Source organism: Alexandromys fortis, unplaced genomic scaffold (assembly GCF_014885135.2).
Source record: "Alexandromys fortis isolate MF-2015 unplaced genomic scaffold, M_Fortis_MF-2015_v1.1 scaffold_99, whole genome shotgun sequence".
NCBI lineage: Eukaryota > Metazoa > Chordata > Mammalia > Rodentia > Cricetidae > Alexandromys > Alexandromys fortis.
Window position 1 is genome coordinate 2,484,145 of NW_026067982.1, and position 22,268 is coordinate 2,506,412.

The 22,268-nt window shown below is 48.0% G+C and overlaps 1 protein-coding gene across 10 annotated transcripts in view; it reads left to right on the forward strand.

Moving 5' to 3' along the window:
* Window positions 1–9,118, forward strand: part of Tmem229b (transmembrane protein 229B) — a 39,067-nt gene extending 29,949 nt beyond the window's left edge. For 8 of the 10 annotated variants that reach the window (XM_050158628.1, XM_050158631.1, XM_050158632.1 and 5 more), the window contains one exon: window positions 5,741–9,118. In XM_050158628.1, the coding sequence (XP_050014585.1) occupies window positions 5,762–6,265 (504 nt within the window). In that variant the 5' untranslated portion in view covers window positions 5,741–5,761 and the 3' untranslated portion in view covers window positions 6,266–9,118. The remainder of the gene's footprint in view (window positions 1–5,740) is intronic. The other 2 variants (XM_050158629.1, XM_050158637.1) reach the window with 1 other exon arrangement.
* Window positions 9,119–22,268: the final 13,150 nt, after the last annotated feature.

A 22,268-nucleotide genomic window follows, 5' to 3' on the forward strand; every position in this document is an offset into this window, starting at 1 on the left:
TGGCTAAGGGCAGGGGCATAGTGGAAGGTGACCCCCTAGGAGCAAGAGAAGCTATGCCAGAAAGGACATGATCTTTGCAGAAATATTTGTGTGTGTGTTTTAAGATTTTGCTTTTTAAAATTTTATATATGTAAGTGTTTGTCTGCTTGTATGTAAGTATATTGTATAAATAAAGTTACTGCAGAGGTCAGAAGAGGACATTGGACCCCCTGGAACTTGAGTTATAATCAGTCGTGAACCACCATGTGGATGCTGGGTACTGAACTCTAGCCCTCTGCAAGAAGAGCAAATGATCTTAACCTGAGACATTTCTCTAGCCCTTATCTGCAGTGTTTAGTAGTAGCTGGATAACCCATCCTCACAATAACTGATCATCATTTCTATTACCCCTGCTTTACTTAAAAGGAAACTGAGGCTGGGTGCAGTGAGGTAGCTTGCCAAGGATCTCACAGGTTTGGGCTATCAGGCAGGACTCTGGCCAAATGGATATAGGGTTCCTGAGCTTCTGGGTCACTACGCTGCTCACATCTAAGCTGTGAATTGTATTGAGGATGGCACAGGAAGGAAAACCTACATCAAATTTACATGACTTCAGGTTTCCTTGGACCCATTTATTTGTCAAGTTTAGAATATATGGAAAAATATAATGAAGACTCATATATAATCTCACCCAGAGACAACTTGTGCTGAATGTTTTGCACATATACACAAGAATATACCTTTGTGAAATCCAATGTTAATTACACAGCTTCGTGTCCTGGCATTTTCTCTTCACACTGTGTGAAATGTTCATCACATGATAACTGGTGCTAGCTGTAGATGAATCATAGCAAAGTGAGGGTTAGCTGTTGGGACAGATGAACAAGGTGCATGGGGGTGATGCACAGGTCAGCGGACCGCACTTGAGCCTTGCAGAATGACAGGTTCATGTACGATGGCAGGTAGGGGTGGGGTTAAGGGGGTGCAAAGGCAGCATCCCAGTAAAGACGGTGATGCTGGGATCCAAAGCACAGAGCTGGCTGGGATCCAGAGGCAGAGCTGGGCCCAGGAGGACTTTGCCAGCTATCTCTGAGGGATGCTGATGTTGAAGATCCACTAATGGGCTCTTAATGGGGAGAAACATCAGACTGGCATTTTAGAAAGATCACTCTCTAAATACACTTTTGCTATGGATTTGAACAAGACAAGGCTGGGAGACTTTTAGAGCTGCCTGTGAGATATGGTTGAACCAGAACAGCAGCAATGAGGAGACAGATTCCCAAGAGATTCAAAAGATGCAAAGTCCAAGGGTTAGTAGCTTTGTCATGTCATTTACTTTGATCAATGAGATGTTTACAGCCATGCCTTAAGCAGGACTTTCTTTAAAAAAAAAAGGCTGCCTTTTTATTTTTTAAAATAATTTTAATATTAAAAATACCTTAAATGGGGGGGAGGAGATATAGCTCAATTGATTGCTTGCCTAGCGTACAGGAAGCCACGGATTCTATTCCCATCACATCACTGTGTACTGAGCAGTGACACCCGCCTGTAATCCCAGCCCTTGGTAGGGAGAGGCAAGAGGATCAGAAGTTCAAGGTTATCTTTGGCTACACAGTGGATTCAGAAGCCAGACTGGGATACGTCAGACCTGGCCAAACACAAAACTCTTCGAGGGACATATAGTAAATTTTCATATGTATGCAGTATCATGTGCCATTTACATGCCTGAACACAAGGTATAATCAGATCAAAGTAATCGGAGCATCACCTGAAGCATGAGTCATTGTTGAGAGCACTCAAACTCAATCCTCCCAACTCGTTATTTTGAGATGCACGATGAATTGCAATCAACCATCGCTAACTTAATGTGCTCCGGAGCGTTAGAAGTTCCGCCTTATCCCCCGCTGAACCCCTGGACAAACACCAGTGCTCTCTCCTCCCCTCTTTCTTCCTCTTGGCCAGAGTGAAAAACACTTGTGCGGTTGGCCTGGCTTGTCCTCGGCCTTATGACTTATCACTTCCCAGGAGATAAGTGCTGGTTTACTGGGTCCAGGGGGACGGCGAGAAACTGGTGGAGCATAGTCACCCCAACTTAACCTCCCCAGTTGAGCTCAGAGCAGAGCCTCGGACGACTCACAGCCTCATGTCTTAGGCCAGCTGAGATCTGACCCGCAGCTGAGCTACAATAGGAATGACCGGTGATTTAGAATATGGTTTGGGGCGTTTGCTAACGATTGAGAATTACCATCATCTCTGTGCTGAATGCAGTCCTGTATTCACACTGTGGGGTGTCAGTGAACCTGACACATAGGTCCGGACATCCAGAAACTCGCGGTAACAAAGGGCCTCTCAATTCTTTTTTTTTTTAAAATATTTATTTATTTATTTATTTATTTATTTATTTATTTATTATGTATACAATATTCTGTCTGTGTGTATGCCTGCAGGCCAGAAGAGGGCACCAGACCCCATTACAGATGATTGTAAGCCACCATGTGGTTGCTGGGAATTGAACTCAGGACCTTGGGAAGAGCAGGCAATGCTCTTAACCTCTGAGCCATCTCTCCAGCCCGGCCTCTCAATTCTTAACGGTTACTTGGTGGAGCCATTAATCAGGAAGGGTCAAACTAGAGAAACTGGTTTTGGTGGAAGATACTGGGTTTGATTTAGGAAAGAGCTTGAAGTGCCCACAGGGCACCAGGAGGAGGTGTCCAGGAAAGAGAAGGAATCCAGTTGGATTACTGAAGGAAGAGGTCTAGGCTGTGTTGACTAAGTGGGTAAGGTCTGGCTTGGAACCAAAAATAATCAATGAAATTTAGCAAAATAATTGGCATCAGATGGGTGGGCTGTTAAGGAAATTCAGAGAAGAGAGAAGATTTGTGGCTAGGAGAGGAGAGGTTTGTTCTAAAGATCACCCAGACTTGGGCTGTGCTCATAGGGGTGAGAGAAGGCCTACCAAAGAGAATAAACAAGACTCAGGGAGGCTTGAGTGGTTAGAATAAGGGGGAGGAGGTATATTTGGGGCCTTGAATGGCAGGCCAAGGATGCTATCACGTTTCATTAGGAAACAGGGTAGAGGGGGAGCATGGCTTACATGTTTCTGAGTGAGGAAGGGACAGGAGGCACACAGGTCTGTGCAGGAGGCTGAGTCTGAAGTGAGGATTGAGAGCTGGCTCTTGTCTAAGTTCTTCTGTTTATGACCTTGGGGATGTGGGGCAGATGATGTTCCCTCCCAGGCTCACATATAAAACAGGAGTGAAACATCGCCTTCCCCTCTCTCCCGTTCTCCTCCCCCCCCCCCACCTATCCTCTCTCAGATCTTTTGCAGCTCAGACTGGACAGGAACTCACTGTGTAGCTAAGGATGACCTTGAACTTCTGACCCTCCTGCCTCTACACCCCCCCACCTCACACACACACACACACACACACACACACACGTTTACACAGGGCTGGAGAATAGGTGTAGGGCCTCTACATGGTAGGCAAACTGATCTCCCCGCCCCTTCTTCTAACTGTGTCGACAAAGGGTCTTGCTATGTCTCCCAGGCTGGCCTGGAACGTGCAATCTTCCTACCTCAGCTTTCCAAGGGCTAGAATTACAGGCCCATGTCGCCACACTTGCCTTCATTTGAGTTCTAATTAAGAACAAGTTTTTAAAAATGTGAGCAAGGCATAAGGGTGGGTAAGTATTATTGTCAGCTAGGCAAACCACAGGTGCCACCTTGGTAACCTCTGTCCTTTGTCCTGCCTGGGAGAGAGGATTAATAGATGTGAAGCCGGATGCCCACAGATACCCGACAAAACTTCTCATTCTTGATAAACTGTGAGTTCTCCCCCACTACCCTCTGCAGAAACAAGATGTGCTCCTTACACTCTTACAGAAGAAAGGCATGGGGCCATAGCTGGCTGGCGGGCCTGTGAAGCAGTCCCTCTCAAGGAGTTCCCTCAGAGAGTTAGAGAGCAAGGGCTCGTCCATCAAAAGGTATACAGACTGGCTTCTGATAATGGGCCTCCTGAGTGGTCCAGACCCTCTAAGACAAGGGGCTAGAAGAAAGTCAGAGGCCTAGGAGCCAGACACGGCTTTAGGGAAACATGATGGGAGGAAGCCAGGCCTTGAAGACTGGCAGTGAGGTTTGAGAAAGCGGAAAAAGGGCAAGCCAAATCTCATCTACTGTAGCAGTTAAAAATAAAACATGACCACAGTGATATCATAGTTAGGTATCTAGTTTAGGGTGGACAGTACAGAGAAAAGAAAAACCAAATGTTGACAGTGACACAAAGAACCTGGGATTTGTACCTGTTCTGCTGAGGCTGTAAAATGTATCCAGCAGCAGCGTGGTTCTTGAGGGCTTATTTTGCTATGGATTGTGTTTTGTATGCATGTGAACTCCATGTGTGCCTGGTGCCCACAGAGGCCAGAGAAGAGTACCAGAGCCCCTAGGACTGAAGTTACAGACAGTTGACAGCCACTATGTGGGTGCTGGGAATTAATTAAATCTGAGTCTTGGAAGTGCTCTTAACCACAAGACATCTCTCTTTCTCAGCACAGAGGTTCTTCAGAAAGGCTGCCACATGTTACCACGTAGCCTGGTGATTCCACTTGTAGGTATAGATCTAAAGAAGCTGGAAGCAGGTCTTGAAGGGATGCTTATTCACCCATGTGTAACAGCACTGTTCAAAAACGGAAGCCATCCAGGCATCTATGAACAGTGGGGAAACAGAATGTTCCAGCCAGTGGAATGCCTTCCATCTTTCAAAAGAAGGGGATTTGTTCCGATACAGGCTACCACCTGCATCAACCCGAAGGACACAACACTAAGTCGGATAAGTCAGCTACACGAGAAAACTGATGAGAATTGTTGAATTTACAGAGCCTGAACCAATGGCTGCCAGGAGCTGGAGGAAGGAGTGGGGGGTTGGCATTTAACAATATTAGTTTTCTTCTCTTTTCTGAGACAAGGCTCAATGTAGCTCAGGATGGCCCTTGAGTTTGCTCTGTAGCTGAAGATGACCTAATTCTTTTACCTCTACCTCTTTGGAACTACAAGCATATACCACCACACCCAGTTTGCATGGAGTTCGGCAAGCTCTACCAACTGGGCAACATCCCAGCCCTGGTGCAGAGATTCTGTTCGGGATGTTAGAAGGGTTCCGGAAACCATAGCAACAATGATTGTATAACACTATGAATGCTCTTAATGCTCTTGATTCGTACACTTAAAACTATAAAAATGGTGGTATATAGCTATAATATTGATATATACATATATATGAGAGAGAAACACATGAAAGAGACTCAAAAGTTGTTAGTGTTGTGTGTTTATGAGACAGATACACAGAGAGAGACAGATACAGAGAAAGTGTGTGTGTGTGTGTGTGCGCATGAGTGTGTTTGTGTGTGTGTGTGTGTTAGGGAAAAAAGCAGGAAGAGAAACAGGGTCCCGGAAGCACCTGCTATGGATCAAGGTAGATGAGTTTTCAACTGACTTCAGATAACCACGAATGTTATAGAGTTCAGTAAACATTCCCACATAGTCTTTGAGGAGAGTTTCTCAAAGGAAGCTAATGGGCTAGGCTTTCTTCCTGTCTTTTCCCTGGCCTGCCTGACGGAGAACCGGGAACCGAGTGACAGGGTAGAAGGTTGGGACCGTGGTTAGGTACTAAAGAGGATAGAGAAAGGTGAAAGCAGATTTGAGGGGGAGCAGGAGGCAGGGAACTGTGCAAGGTAGCTCCCCTCATCTGTCTCCTTGTATCCCCAGCAGGAAGCCCAAGCTGTCACCATGGCTTCTGCCGAGCCCCTTACAGCGCTGTCCCGTTGGTACCTGTACGCCATCCACGGCTACTTCTGCGAGGTGATGTTCACGGCGGCCTGGGAGTTCGTGGTGAATTTTAACTGGAAGTTCCCAGGGGTCACCAGCGTGTGGGCCCTCTTCATCTATGGCACCTCCATCCTGATCGTGGAGCGCATGTACCTGCGCCTGCGCGGCCGCTGTCCTCTGCTGGTGCGCTGCCTCATCTACACGCTCTGGACCTACCTGTGGGAGTTCACCACCGGCTTCATTCTGCGCCAGTTTAACGCCTGTCCCTGGGACTACTCCCAGTTCGACTTTGATTTCATGGGTCTCATCACCCTGGAGTACGCTGTGCCCTGGTTCTGTGGGGCCCTCATTATGGAACAGTTTATCATCCGCAACACCCTCCGCCTACGCTTTGACAAGGACGCAGAGCCCGGGGAGCCTGCTAGTCCGCCAGCCCTGGCCAATGGCCACGTCAAGACCGACTAAGTGAGAAGACTAATGTGAAGACCTAAGGTCTCTTCTAGGAACCCAAGGACAGAGACCAAGCTGTGAGGTTATCCCTTGGTTCAGCACAAGCCCTGCCCCCAACGGGGCCTTAGCCCAGTAGGGCAAACGCAACCACATATGGTGGGCAGTGGGATGGTGTTGGGAAGTTGGGTGTTCAGACAGCAGAAGGACACTGGGACTGGTCCATGGCTCTCCACCCATCCTGGGGGCTAGGGCCTGGGCAATAAACAACTGGACTTCATGGATGATTTTGGAAGCAGCAGGCCTGTCCTGGCGAAGGGACATGAACTCTGGGGCCACAGGTGAGAGGCAAGGTCTGAGGAGGCCTTGGCTGCTGTTGGGGCCACCACCCCACCTGCCCCCTGGCTTCAGCTGGGCTTTGGCTGGTCCCATTAGGCAATATTCAGGTGCTTGCTTGCAACCAATACCTCCCCGAGGGCCTCTGAGCTGCAGCCTGAGAGAGACCCAGCAGCCAGTAGGCTGCTTGGTGGCATTGCTCCTGTGCAAGGGCTGGGAAAACTTCCTTTGGCCCCTCTCCCTCCCCCAGGGCCCCACGCTGCTCCCTTGGCCTTCTGGGGGCCCCTGTGGTGCTGGATTCCCACCAACCTTGGGCTTTTGGAGGTTTCAATCCCGTGTGTTCGGTGGTGTTTCCCCTTTCTCTTTTGTTCAAGACATTTACCACGAGCAGGCAGCGCTTTTCTGTGTCATCACCGTATCCTTCCCCTCTCCCAGCTCCCTAGAGAACACGGCAGTGGCTGGAGGCACTCTAAAATGGACCCCACCTGCCTTCCTGGAACCTTCCCTCCACCTTCATATGGGGGGCCGGGTGCAGCCTGGTGCCCCCTCTCCGCAGAAGTCCTACTGAAAATGCATAGTATCCCCCCACCCAATGTACATCTAGTGTTCTGTAGATCCACTGTGGAGGGGCAGAGTTTTAGGTTCTAGATGCCCACTCTGGTTTATCTGCAAGCCAGTCAATATGGCTTCCTGTGAGACAGAGGAGCAGGGATCTAGTTGGAGACTCACGAGGAGCAAGGCAGATGTAGAAGACCACGGAAGGCTCTTTGGAGCCTCTTCCTGGAAAAAGATGAGTTCTACCATAGCCTCAGCTTGGCAGCCACCTCTCGGAGCTGCTCCTCCTACAAACCCCTGGCCAGGATGACCCTTTGAGCTTGTTCCTCAAATAGTGTTAACCCTGCCACACTCGGGCATTGTCAGCTCCGTCATCTTAGCTTTCCCCCGTGCTGCTGGGTCCATTGCAGGCAGTGGACAGGTGAAATCCCTATTCCAGGTCCTCTGATTTTATCCTCTACTCTTTGAAAGGATGAGGTCCATCCCACACAGCAGTCACCTCTTGGCCACCCTGGGGACTCTGAGATAGAAGTCGGCCTTTTCTTTCTTACAACTCATGTAAAAGGTGGCAGTGCCGCATGGAGAAAGAGTCTCTGAAGCATGCAGACAGCAGCAGGCCAGGGCCAGCAGCGGGACGTCCTGCCGCTGGAGAAAGACTCAGCCTTCCGTGGCATCTTTCCCCACAGCTTTCTCTGGCCAGGGCAGATTGAAGTGTTTTCCTGAGTAGGTATCTCATCACCAAACACCATTCGGGGGCGGGGGACGGGCTGCTTTTGGTTTTACTGTAGCCCTGATTCCATGGCCCTGTGGGTTACAGGAGTTCAGGCTTCCAAAGGGAGTGGCTGCTTTCCATCCACAAGTGGAGAGAATTCCTTATTGTGGAGGTCTCTTCCTCCAGTTCCATGTGATCTCAAACCCCTGAATCCTAACGCCTCTCCAGGCCACCTCACGCCTACCTTCACAACTGAATCCAGTGGCTTGCTGAGGTGTCCCAGCAGTGAGACTCCAATTCTCAACCAGAGAAAGCCACTGGGTGGCCCCCCGGGTCTCAGCACTCCAGATGTTGTCTGGCAGGCAACCCTCTGACATTTTCTCAAGGCCCTTTAATCCTATGTCAGTTCGGTTTCCTGGAGCGAAGCTGCTTGCCTGGCAATACTCAGCATCGTGGTCTGCCTATGCGGGTCCCCCCCTCCCCCGTTCTCCTATGGTCCCTCATAGGCACACAGTCCCCCCAGCCAGGGGAAGCTACACATAAGGCCTGACCACAGGCCTGCAGGCTCAGATCTCACCAAGTGTAATCCAGACTTCAGCTCTTGCTTTATTGCCTGTCTTCAGGGCTCCAACCCCTTAGTGCTTAGGGGGGGGGGGGCACAAAGGTTGGGGTAATCAAGCCCTTCTGAGCAGTGGGGAGTCTGTTGGCTGTTTCTGGAGCCCAAGGCAGCCATCTCAGAGGTGCAGATGTCATGAGTATGCGGCCCTGCACGGTTGAGTTGCTTTGGATGAACGCTAGGCTCCCAGTGCCCTGTCCCCTTCTCATGCCAGAGAGTCACAATGGCCTGTGCTTATTCACAGCAATAATACATAGGGAGTGTCTGTGAGTCCCTTTTGTCCTGGTCCCTCCCTCTTCATGGACCGATCTCCCAGGAGGCGGCTGAGTGGGTCAGCTCACGGGAGAATCTATTTCTGAAGCTCTGGGCTGTGCGAAGCCTTGCTGCAGGAGGCAGGTGGGAGGCCTAGCCATGAACTCTGAATCAGGCAGACGGAGTGCCTTCCACCCTGAGGCCATCCATTCCTGGACAAGCTGTAGGCCCCGGCTTTGGAACTGGGCCTTTGAAGTGGATAGGACTGTCTTCCAACTGGACAGCTCTTGAGAAAGGCACATAGCTGATTGTGTGAGCCCATTGCCTGCTATGTCTGTTTGTCTGTCTCTTCCTTTTCATAATTGTGCACATAAAATATACTGGTGTTTGTGTTCCTGGACTGCCGGTGACTCATTTATTCCACTCTGGGGCCCTTTTCCCGGGTGCTAATGGAGGGTGGGCCCTTCATGCTTGACATTTTATATACATCACACCTTCCTGAACCAGAACAGCTGGTGGCAAGGAGGGTGTGGCCCTGCTGTCAGCCCTAACCCTTTCTAGAAACCAGAATCCACCCCAGTGCTGCCTGGCTCTTGCAGCCCCAGGCCAAAGGTAAATATGGAGTCACAGCAGCATATGGGTTGCCTATACCTGTCCATGAGATGAGAAGTTCTTAGACATACTGACAATAACCCAGTATGTTCCATAATTAGAGAAGGCTTGGAGATACTCTAAAAAAGGCTAACGGGCCAGACCCCTTTTGCACAACATGAAAGCTATACTTGAAGAAACAGCCCCTTACTTCTCCCTAGCCATACCATGTGCCTCGAGGAAGGCCGTTGGAGGAGGCATCCCTTCCCTACTTCGCATACCTTGGCTCTGTTTAACTCCTCTGCCCCACCCATGACTACTTTCCTGATTCCAGAAGAAAATGGAGGGCTTTGAAGTTGCTCAGACCTGGTCTACAGTGCCAGTTCTAGGACAGCCAGGGCTATGTAGAGAGAGACCCTGTCTCAAAAACAAAATTATTCAGGCTGGGCTGCTAAACCCAAATGGCTTGGCCCCTGAGGCTTAGCGAGGCCACAGAGCGTGGCAGTGTGGCCTTTGAAGTCTCTGGGAAGGCCCTTTGCTCTTACCATACACACATACTCATCCTCTTGGAAGTTTTTTATTTCTTTGAGAACTCATCTCCTTATTAAAATTGAGCTTGTATAAAGCACTGTAGCAGAAATATGCACGTTAGTATAAACAAACCTGTTAGGTTGGTCTTTCAGAGTAAGATCTTGTAGAAAAAGGCAGGCAATGGAAGTCTTAATGGAGCCTTAGGGAAAAAGGCAAGACCTGCACTGAGAGGACCCAAGACTTATTCTTAAGTCTTATTCTTATTCTCAATGAATGGCTTTTTTCCCCCTGTTATCCCCTAACGTATGTATGAGCAGGTGCAGGTGCACGTGTGTGTGCAGGAATATGGAGGCCAGAAGGCAATCTCAGGTGTCTTTCCTCAGGGATGTTGTCTACCTCCTTTGAGACAGGGTTGTTCATTGTCCTGGGACTCACTGGTTAGAATAGAATAGAATAAAATGAATGAATGGATTGAAATTTATGCCCTGGCAATGCTGAAGCATGCATGAGCAGCGCATATATGGTGGTTCTGTTGAACTTGTCCATATTGGGTTTCATGGTCTAAGTTGATGAGGACGGCTGACCAGGTCTCTTCCTCAAGAGGGCTCCAGATCTCCTTACAGATGGTTGTGAGCCACCATGTGGTTGCTGCGAATTAACTCAGGACCTTTCGAAGTGCATTGCTTAATCGCTGAGCAATAGACCAGATGGGCTAGCCAGCAAATCCCAGGAACCCTCCTGTCTCTGCCTCCCCAGCCCTGGGACTACAAGAGGGGCATCACCACATCAGAACGTTTTTATGTGGAGCCCAAAGTCAAGGCTTCATGCCTGTTAAACAAGCGCTTTGCTAACAACCCGCTCGCTCCCCCCCACCCCCACAGCCAGGGGGCTTCTTTTCTCCCCGACCTTTGAAAAAACCTGATGTTTAACAATAGTGAAGTAAGTACTAGAATGGAGTTTCCCTCCCTAAGCAGCTTTCTCACAGTGTGCATGTCTGCCTTCTGTACTGGCAGAACCAAAAGACAAGATGAGTTCCTTCTTTGGGAAGGCAATAGAGGAAGATGGAGTCGCTGGTCAAAGGTTAGAGGAACTGGGTCTCATTTAACTGCAGCTGTGGCTCCTAGTGGCTCCTGTAACACTGCAGCCAGGCACCATTTTCTCATTTTCTCCCCTTTCAGATGGGCACCGTCAATGTCCCTGTTTTACACGGGAGGACTGTTGACATCCAGGCAACCCTGGGTTCACCGCATTTTTGTTGTTGTTTCATTGTTTTGTTGTTTTGTTTTGTTTGTTTTTAGAGATGGGTCTTCTCTTTGTAGCCCTGGCTTTCTGGGAGCTTGCCGTGTAGACCAGGCTAGCCTAGATTCCAAGTGCTGAGATTAAAGCTGTGCACCACCACGCCTGGCCTGGATTCGCTACCCACCACATTTCTCTCCAAAGCCCTCGGCCCCTCTTTCTGAGACAGCATGTCATTATATTGCCCACACTGGCCTAAACTCCTAGGCCTAAGCACTCCTGTCTCGGCTGACAACAGGCACATGGCAAGGCTCCCAGCTTTGTGACTCTTGCTCTGACAGGTCTTTCAAGGGGGATTTGTGAGGAGTCAGGTGCCCTTTGGTGCTGAGGACTTTCCGATGCCTTGAGTCCGTCTCCTGTGGATGCTGTTTACAAAGCTAAACAGAAATATTTGTGAGTAGCAGGATAGGGGCCTCCAGGGGGGCATAATGTAGGCAGTGTGGAATGCCATCTTAGCCAAGACAAGTGGCCAAAGCCCCTCCTAGTGGAGGAGGTGGTGAAATTTTGGCCTCTGGTGTGCTAGATTTATCCCTGACACCCGCTCTGTCCCTCCTACACAGTTTTATTTTTGTCCCAGGCTTTTCTCAATGATCCTATTTTCAACTTGAAGGGAAGGCTGGGCCTCTGGCTGTTTGTACTCTCGGAGGGCTTGACACTACCAGATGAGAGCTCTTCATGGCGCACCAAGAACCCTCTGCCAGGCCCTTCTGCAAACTCAGGCCAGAGGACTCACCCTTTTAGCTCTTCAACTCCATGTTGGACACCTCCAAGAGTAGGGACCATGATGTGGGAGTGTCATATCGATCTGTTGATTTCATTGGCTGAGCAATAAAGAAACTGCTTGGCCCTGATAGGTTAAAGCATAGGTAGGAGGAGAAAACAGAATAGGATGCTAGGCGGAAGAAGAAGTGAGGTCAGACTCTGCTCTGCTCCTGGAGAGACTCTGCTCTCCGGAGCACAGACACCATGCTCCACTTTCACAGGATGGATGAAGGCTAGAATCTTCCCGGTAAGCGCACCTTGGGGTGCTTACACACATCATTAGAAATGGGCTAGTCCAGGTGCGAGAATTAGCCTGTAAGGGCTAGAGTTCATGGGCCAAGCAGTTCTTAAATGAATACAGTTTGTGTGTTGTTATTTCGGGCATGAGCTAGCAAGCGGCCAGGGTGTTGGGGACGCAGCCCCGCCGTTCTTATTGCAACAGGACCAGGCAAGAGACAATGATGGGTGACCCGGGAGGAAGATGTTGATGGGGACCCCATTCAGTTGTACCGTTGTACCACTGACTGTTTCTCCTTGGGGGAATTGCCAACAGAGAGCCTGCCTGTCTGCAGGGACAGGTAAGGGTACCCAGGAAGAACACAGGCTGTCCTGAAGGCCATTCTTTCATGCTTTCAGAGATGTGCTGGCTTCTCACTGTACCGAAAACACAAATGTTTTCTATGCCTGGCCAGTCTCAGCGAAATATGGAGAGCGAGGCCAGAACACAGTGAGTGCTTTAGGGTCCTCTTGATGAACGGCTTTTCTTTTCATTTTATTTTCTTCAAACACAGTCTAATGCTGTAACCAAGGCTATGCTGGAACTCACTATGTAGCCTAAAACTTACAGTGAGCCTCCTGCCTCAGCATCCCTAACGCTGGTATTACAAGAATGAGCCACCAACTTGACCAACCGATAAGTGATATTTGTGTTCCAGAGTATCATACGCTCTTCTGGGGGCCCAAGACTAGGAATTCTGTTCAGACAACTGTCCCAGTCATTGCCTGTGCCCACCATCATGAAGCAACGGACAGCCCTGCTGGTCCCTGAGCCTTGCCAGCATCCTCTTAGAGCTTTCATGCCTAGCCAAAGTCCCATCCTATTGTTTCACCCATTGGTTCATTCTGGCGGTATGTTATCTTGATATTGGTGGGGGAAAAAAGACATTTTAGAGTCTAATAGCATACAGAAGAAAACACATTGAGGATGTAGCCTTTGCCTCTGCTGTAATCACACCTCTGAACATGAAGTTTTCTGGTTTATAAGTATCCACCATATGGTGAAGATTAAGTTTTATTTTAGCTCACCGTTTTAAAAAGTTCAATCCATTACTATTACTCCTTTGCTTTAGGCCTAAGACAGCATAGACCATCATGCAAAGGTGCTCGCCATGTAAGGCCTGTTGTCCCCATGGCCAGGTACAAAGGAGAAAAAGGGTCAGGTCCTCAAGACTCCCTTCATAAGTACATCCCAGTAACTAACTAGGTCCCACCTATCAAAGATTCATCTCTTCCCAATACTGCCGCTGACTGCAGATCTTTACTATACAGACCTATGAGGGAGACACATCTAAAACATACCAGGAAAAAGAACCAGGGTCTTGCCCAGGTCCTTACAGAGGATCCTTCCAAAGGAGTGAGACCAAGTAAGAGCAGGTTACAGGGAGATCCTAGAAGTCTTCGTGCCCTTAGTACTTCCCTGCCCTCACAGGGACTGGGTCAGGGATTGAGGTCAGCAGGCCTGAAAGGTAGACCTTCCAGGCTTCAGCAACCCTTTTTCTCCCAGCTACATGAGCACCTGTGGGTTCTGAGGGGCTGTGAATCCTCAAACATATCTGCCCCACCTGAATCTTTATACAACAGCCATTGAGACCACCCCTAAGCCATCCATCTAAGTGCTCAGATCCCATCCCTCTTGTAGAGTATCAGAGTCTTGGCAGTGTTAGAACACCCAACAGAAGGGCAGGAGTGGCAGATAGCACATGTGTTAAGCCAGGCAGACTTTAGTTCTAACCTCTGTTTTTCTGACACTTACCATCGGTATGGCATTTTGTGGTGATTTAAATAAGAATGGCCCCAGAGAAAAGAACTTCACCAACCCCACATTGACAGAGGTCTGATCTCCAAAATATACAAAGAAATTGGTCATCAAAAACAACAACAACAACAACAAATAATCCAATAAAAAAAATTGAGTACAGACCTAAACAGAGAACTCTCAACAGAGGAATCTAAAATGGCTGAAAGACACTTAAGGAAATGCTCAACATCCTTATTCATCAGAGAAATGCAAATCAAAACAACTCTGAGATTCCATCTTACACCTGTAAGAATGGCCAAGATCAAAAACACTGATGACAACTTATGCTGGAGAGGTTGTGGGGTAAAAGGAACACTCCTGCATTGCTGGTGGGAGTGCAAGCTGGTACACCCTCTTTGGATGTCAGTGTGGCGATTTCTCAGATAATTAGGAAACAACCTTCCTCAAGACCCAGTAATACCACTTTTGGGTGTATATCCAAAGGATGCTCAACTGTGCCACAAGGACATGTGCTCAACTATGTTCATAGAAGCATTGTTTGTCATAGCCAGAACCTGGAAACAACCTAAATTCCCCTTAATGGAAGAATAGATAAGGAAAATGTGGTACATTTACACAATGGAGTACTACACAGCAGAAAAAATCAACATCTTGAATTTTGCAGGCAAATGGATGGAGCTAGAAAACATCATTTTGAGTGAGGTAACCCAGGCCCAGAAAGACAATTATCATATATACTCCCTCATAAGTGGTCTTTAAACATAAAGCTAAGAAAACCAATCTACAAATCACAATCCCAAAGAACCTAGATAACAAAGAGGACCTTAAGAGAGACATACATTGATCTACTCTACATGGGAAGTAGAAAAAGACAAGATCTCCTGAGTAAATTGGGAGCATGGGGACCTTGGGAGAGGGCTGAGGGGGAGGGGAGAGGCAGGGAGGGGAACAGAGAAAACTATAGAGTTCAATAAATATCAATTGATAAATATGAATGGCCCCAGAGACTCATATATTTGAATACTTAGTCATGAAGGAGTGGCACTATTTGAATGGATTAGAAGGACTAAGAGGTGTGGCCTTTGTTGGAGTGGGTGTGGCCTTATTGGAGTAGGTGCGGCCTTGTTGGAGGAAGTGTGTCAGTGGAGCGGCCTCTGAGGTTCAAGAGCCCAGGCCAGGCCTAGGCTCACTCACTCTACCTGCGGATCAGAATGTAGCTTCATCTACTTCTCCAGGACCATGCCTGCGATGCCTTCAACCATGCCCTCTGCTGTGTTAATAATGGACTACACTTGTAAAACTGTAAGCAAACCCTGCATTAAATGTTCCTTTTGTTAGAGTTGCCTTGGTCATGACATGTCTACACAGCCATAGAACAGTGACTAAGACGGCATTTGACAAGACCCTGAGACAGTGCTCCTCTGACTCCACCATTCATAGATTGGGTTCATTTTCTTGAGAATACACACTGACCCTCCCACCCCCAGGTTGAGTGTGAGAGTAAGCACAGCAAATGTTCATGCAGCAATGGAGGCATTGGGTTCCAGTCAGCCTAGCAAGTATCTTGAGCTGCAATGTTACGCGTTGTTAGGAAGCAACGCGTGGGTAAAGTCTTTGGGGGAGTTTTCACTCTGGTGCATCACCTTGTGCTCTCCCAGTGCACCTGAGGCTGAGGGGTCCCAAGACATGAGATTTTTAACTCTCAAACAGACAAAACAAAACACCTTCTTTTTAGTCGCAGCACATCACTTGGCAGAATGTCCTCTATCTTGCTGGATGTGATCTTAGTGGGTCCTCTCCTCAGGTCTGAACCAGAGGAACCAGCACAATGGTTCATTTGAACCTCAACTCAAACCCTAAACTGGCGGCCCACTAGTTCCTGCTATCTGGGCGTTTGGACTCATGTGGGCTTCTGTGGTTGTCTCAGCTTGGACTCTGGGGAGTTCCCCTGTGGGTTCCAGTAAACTCCCTTCTGGTTTTACATCAGCTGGTTTTCTTGCTGCCATGGTCTTTCTCTCCACTCCCAACAGCAATGACAGCTTGCTCAGTGGACAGTCCAAATCTCTTTTAAGATTTTTTTATTGATTTTTTTTGTTTGTTTTTTAAGACAGGGCTTTGGAACAGGCTTTTTCTTTCAGGTCACCAACCAGCTCCCAGAAAACGACTTATTATTAGTTTTGAATGCTTGACCTACCCTAGGCTCATTTCTGGCTAATTCTTTTTTGTTTGTTTGTTTTGTTTTTGTTTTTGTTTTTCGAGACAGGGTTTCTCTGTGGTTTTGGATCCTGTCCTGGAACTAGCTCTTGTAGACCAGGCTGGTCTCGAACTCACAGAGATCCACCTGCCTCTGCCTCCCAAGTGCTGGGATTAAAGGCGTGCGCCACCACCGCCCAGCCTGGCTAGTTCTTTTAACTTAAATTAACCTGTTTCTCTTTATCTACCTTTTGCCTTGGGGCCTGTTACCTTTCCGACTTCTGTGTATCTTACTCTCGCTACTTCTCTATGTTTGACTGCCTGGCAGCTGCCTGGTTTCTTACCTCTGGTATGCCGCTCTTTCTCTTCTCTCTCTTCCTCCTTGTGCCTAGATCTCTCCTCCTGTTTATTCTCTGTCCTGCTAACACCACCTATCTTTTCTCTGCCTAACTATTGGCCATTCATCTCTTTATTAGACCAATCCGGTGCCTTAGCCAGGCAAGGTGAAACAGATGCAACACATCTTTACTTAACTAAACACACATCCTTTTTAAAATTTCATTTATTTTTATTTTGTGTATGAGTGTTCCGTACGAACACCCGCAGGCCAGAAGAGGGCATCAGATCCTATTACAGATGGTTACAGATTACCATGTGGGTGCTGGGAACTGAACTCAGGACCTCTGGAAGAACAGCCGGTACTCTTAAGCACTGGGTCATCCCTCCAGCCCCTAAACAAAGAGAAAAACTTCAACACGCATCCTTACATCATGTAGCATAAACAAAAGCAACACATCTTTGATCTTTGCCCAGTTAGAATAATACTCCACGACAGAGTTTCATGTCCCCCAGACTGGACGTGAGGCGACGCGTCCTTGCGCTCTCGTCTTCCTCCTTCTATCTCCCAGCTGCTGGGGTTCCGGGCTTCCGCCACTCTACCCATTTATGCGGGGCTGGGGACTGAACCCAGTGCTTCCCACATGCCAGACAAGTACTTTAGAGACTGAACTGTGTTTCCAAACCCCCTCTAAAGCATTTGATCTTCTGCTTTTATACATTTAGCCCCCAAACGCTCTTCCTATCTCATGAGCTATTGTTGTAGCCCAGCTGTTCTCCTCTTGTAACCCAAGAGCAGGAGACCGGGATGAGCTCTTTGTGAATCTGATGTTTTTGGTGAGCCACACGAAATCAGCCAGGGACATGCACTCTTATGACCAGATGTCTAAAGAGGCACCCCAAACAGGGGGGTTATTTTGTTTTGTTGTTGTTGTTGTTTTCTTTTTTAATTTATTTTTATTTTATGTGCATTGGTGTTTTGCCATGGGTGTCAGGTCTCCTGGAACTGGAATTACAGACAGTTGTGGGTGCCAGGAATTGAACCAGGGTCTGAACCACTGAGTCATCTCTCCAGCCCCAGCAGGGGGGTTATAAAGGTAAAAACCACAAGTTTGTTACCTCCTGTTGAGGGCAGCTGTGATGGCTGTTAGCAACCATGAAAGGATATGGAAGTTTGTAATAAGAATAGGGCATGGTGGTGTCACCACAGCCCTATGGTCGGGGAGGAGAGCAGAAAGCCTGGCACAGATCAGAACAATGGCAGGTGAGTTACGGGTCCTGTAAAGCCCTATGCATACCTGACAGTCAGGCTGACCCACCTTTTAGCTCAGCGGGTCAGGATTTAGCAAATGTATTTATTCTCCACTCTTCATGGCCCCACACTCTCCCAACAGAGCTGCCCATCACAGTCGGGGCTTGATTGCTTAACATAGCTTCCCTTGCTCCTGAGCTTTGGGAAAACTGCTGAAAGCTAAAGGAAGCACTAATTGTGACGCGCCCAGACCTTTCTGCGGCTCATCACGCCCGTCTGCGCTCTATGCGCCACCATACAGTTCGTGAACTGGGCAAGGGGCTGGAGGTTTAAACACACAGACTCACAGACACAGAGACACAGATCATCCTTGAAACAGGAATGCCCCAAGAATGCCCCCTTTATTGTGTACCAGAGCCGCTTATATATGGATCCTTAACTGATAGCCACGCCCCAGCCAAACCCACCAGGAACTCCTGAGGGTCTCGTGCTCAGAGCAGCAGCAAGTATTACAAGTTGTTTACCAGGAATTCAGGATCTGGGGGCTCACAGCTCCCAACACCTTTCAAAGTGTGCCGCACGATACAGACTGACCCATTTGGGATTAATCCACTTTAGCTGCTGTCTTTCTCTGCAGTGAGATACACAGGAGTTCTGTAGACAGAGGCAGTCAAGGTCAGCTAGTCCCCAGCACCTCCTGCCTTTCTTTCCCATGGGAAGCTGCTATAATGGTGTTAGCTGCCAAGCATCAAGGTGGGAAGCAGGAGCCTGCCTGGACCCATTAAACACCAAAGCGGCTAGCCTTTTCTTTAGATCGCTCTAGATGTGAAAAAACAATGACATTGGATGTTATTTTGCTGACTTTCTCTCAATCTGTTCCCCCAGGATCTCACGCTTGCTGACCAGCAGGACCAGATGGCACCGTGTGCAGAAACATCTCTCTGCGCCTGCTGCACATCCTAAGAAACAGCTCCTCAACTTCTGAGTGGCACGTCTGTCCATCCCTTCCAGTTATTTGTATATTTTCTTTCCACTAACTCTGCTGGAGGCACTTGACCCAGTCCTGGCTTGCATTTCATCCCCAGAGATGGTAGCTGATTTTGCTGTCTAGAAGGAGGGAGGACGAGAGGAAGGGCGGCAGAAAGGAAGGACCAGGAAGGAGCAGATTGCTTCATCTTCATGAAAACTTACCATCAGCCCCCTTTCTCAGACACTGCCATCTTCACCCCACGTGCCCTTAGAACATCTTGAATGCCCAGCGGAAGATTTGGTATGCCAGACTTTGGACCTGAATGTGAATGCCAGGCCCCTGACTCATGCATCGGGGCATGTTATATAACCTGTCTAAGCACCATCTGAAAATAGAGCTAATAATAGTCTGACCTCTCAGAGAAGTGGAAAGATTAGCTGAGACAGTGATTGTCAAGTGCCTGGCACGCAATGTCTCAGATCAAGAGAAAAATACCCCCCCCCCCCGTGTGTGTGTGTGTCTGTGTGTGTGTCTGTGTCTGTGATGTATCTATCTCTCTCTTGGTTATCTATCTATATATCATTTATCTTTGAGACAATCCATATAGACCAGGCTGGCCTCAAACTCATACAAATCCTTCTGCCTCTGCCTCCTGAGTGCTGGGATGGAAAAACAAGAACCAGCACACAAACCTCTTTTATCTTGAATATTTTGTAATTTCCAAGCCATGTGTGAGTTAGACCCTATCATCAAAGGTACGGTTATTTTTATGCCTATAAATATATGTCATGGGGTATAGAAAGATTTGGAATTACCTTACTTCCATCCTTCCCTGGTAAGACAGGCAGGGCAAGCACTATCATTCTCACCATACGTGTAACGAGCTGAGAAGGAGAGGGAAGTGGTTAAGGTCACCTAATCTAGATTGTTGGTGCTATGATCCTTGGACCATCTAGACCAGGGATTTCTCCCATGACACTTGACTCTATTGCAGCCAGTCTCTTTGCTTTATGAATTTTACATTTTAAAACATGGGCTACTTGGCCAGCAAGATGCCTCAGGAGCCTGACAACCTATTGACCCATCCTCTGCCCTCCACATGCATACTGTGGCATGCCCCCCCCCCCCCCCCCCCCCCGGCATCATTCCCCAGTAAATAAATAAAAACACAGTTTCAAAAATGTAAAGCCTGAAGGGATGGCTCAACAGTTAAGAGCACCAGCTGCTCTCAGTTCTATTCTGGAAGATCCGGGTTCTATTCCCAGCACCCGTATGGTGGTTCATAACTGTCTGTAACTCCAGTTCCAGAGGATCCAACACCCTCTTCTGGCCTCCATGGACACCAGGTGTGCACGACGTATACAGACATACATGCAGGCGAAACATCCATACACATAAGATAATAAAACAATAATAATCTAAAATTTGAAAATGAGCTACTGCACAGCCAACCTTTCCTCTTGTCTGTTTAAGTGTGTGCATGTGTGTGTACGTCTGCATTCTTTACAGATTTGGGTTTTCCCCCTTTAGCATCTGCTATACATTTCTCTGCATTGAAACAGACAACATCCTTGCCTTTAAATAATCATAGACCCTTTCAAAATCTTAATATATAACCGGTGCGCTTAGCTATTCCCCTACTATTGGGGTTGCCATTCTGTGCTGTTCTAAAATAATTGCTTCAGTCTTTTCACTTTAAATTTTGCCCTGGGAATGAGCAAGCACAGTGGTTTGAAATCACTGGGTTTCTGAGCTCCCCTGCCCCCACACTGGCTTGCAGCCCTGGGAGATTGTCTTTCCAGGCACTTTGACTCTGTAGTCGTTGTTTCCAATCAGCTAATCAATTAGACTTTATGGAGTGCCCTAGTGGGGAACAGTGTGCTCTCAGCTGCTTGACAATCAGAGGCCTAAGCTGTGTCTGTGACCACCCCCCTCCCCAGGAGCTCCTGTGTAACCAGGGAGACCTTTCAGCTGTGCCTGCATCCAGCCAATGAGGTTGCTTAAGCAGAGTTCATGCAGATGGGCATCTGGGTGTGAGGAGCGTAATGAAAGCAAGATCTCTGAATAGGTTTCCGGTCTGTCCTCCTGCCTGTCCAGGGCTTGACCTTCATTCGGCCAGAAATTACTAAAAATGAAACAACGGAGAGGGAGAACACACTCGGGAGTGCTCTGGAGCCTCCTCTCATCACCAAGCCTTGATGCCAGACTCCTGTGGTTAGGTGAACCCACTAAAGATTTGTATCAACACACCTGTGAACCCGGCGCTCAGGCAACTTGGGAGAAGCATCGCAAGTATAAGGCCAGCCTAGTACAGAGTGAAGGAGTGAACCAAAAACTAAACAAAGTTTAACAAGGGGAATTAAGATCTCCTGGTAATCTTTCCACAGACACAGCCGGGCAGCTAGTCACACACCAAACTAGTCTCACAAGTAAGGAAACAGCTTTTTAAAAACTGTTAAAAAGAATATAAAATGCCAGTATAATCCCCGTCTCTCTTGCCAATTAATTAAAAGGAAGCAACCGTATATTTGTCCACCTGGTGTTGATATAACAAAATACCTGAGGCTGGCAAACACATAATGTAAAGAAGATTGCTGGGCTCCGAATTCTGCTGGCTGAAGAGTCCATACAAACTCAGAAATGACAGAAGAGGAAATGACGCTGGGCATGTGTCAGCGTCCTTGGTTTGTAAAGTCACTCTTCCAAGCATGTATTTACTCCCTCAAGATCCACATCCTGCCATTTCCTGTGTTCTATATATTACATTGCACTAGGTCCCACCTTCCAGAAGATTCTGCTGAACACTGAATAAGATTGATTTGAGATCCTAACAGATGTTTTCAAAGATCGACATCTTACCCCAGGTGAGGTGGTGTGCACCTGTAATCCCGGAGTTTAAGTGTAAGTTTAAGGACAGCCTGGGGAACAGCGAGACTCTTATCTCAGACAAAGAGACAAAAATGAACTGAAACTGGAGAGATAGCTCAGTGGTTAAAAGCATTGACTGTTCTTCCAGAGGTCCGGGGTTCAATTCCCAGAAACCCACAGTGTAGCTCACAGCTGTCTGTAACTCCAGTTCCAGGGGATCCCGCACCCTCACATAGACATACATGCAGGCAAAGCACCAAATGCACATGTAATTAAAAAAATAAATAAATGAACACACTAATTTCAAAAGAAGAGAGAAGATGGCTCAGTGGGTAAAGTACATGTACAGAAAGCTTGGGGAGCTGAGTTTGGATCTAACCTGGGAAAAAGCTGGCCGTAAAGGCAGAGGTCAGTAATCCCAGCACTCCTACAGTGAGATGGGGGAGGGATAGACAAGTCTCTGGAAGCCGCCAGGTCAGCTAGCCTGGTGTACGTGGTGGCAAAGAACAAGATACTGCCTCTTAAACAAGGTGGAGGAGGAGTACGGACTCCTGAAGTTGTTCTATGACTTCACACGAACTGCCGTACAGGTGCACCTGCATTCACACACACACAGGCACACCCTACACTTTACATACACCTTCAGATTGAGAAAATAAAGAGCAAAACATTGCCCAGATGATCTACAGGAAGCTGGGACCACAATTCATCGG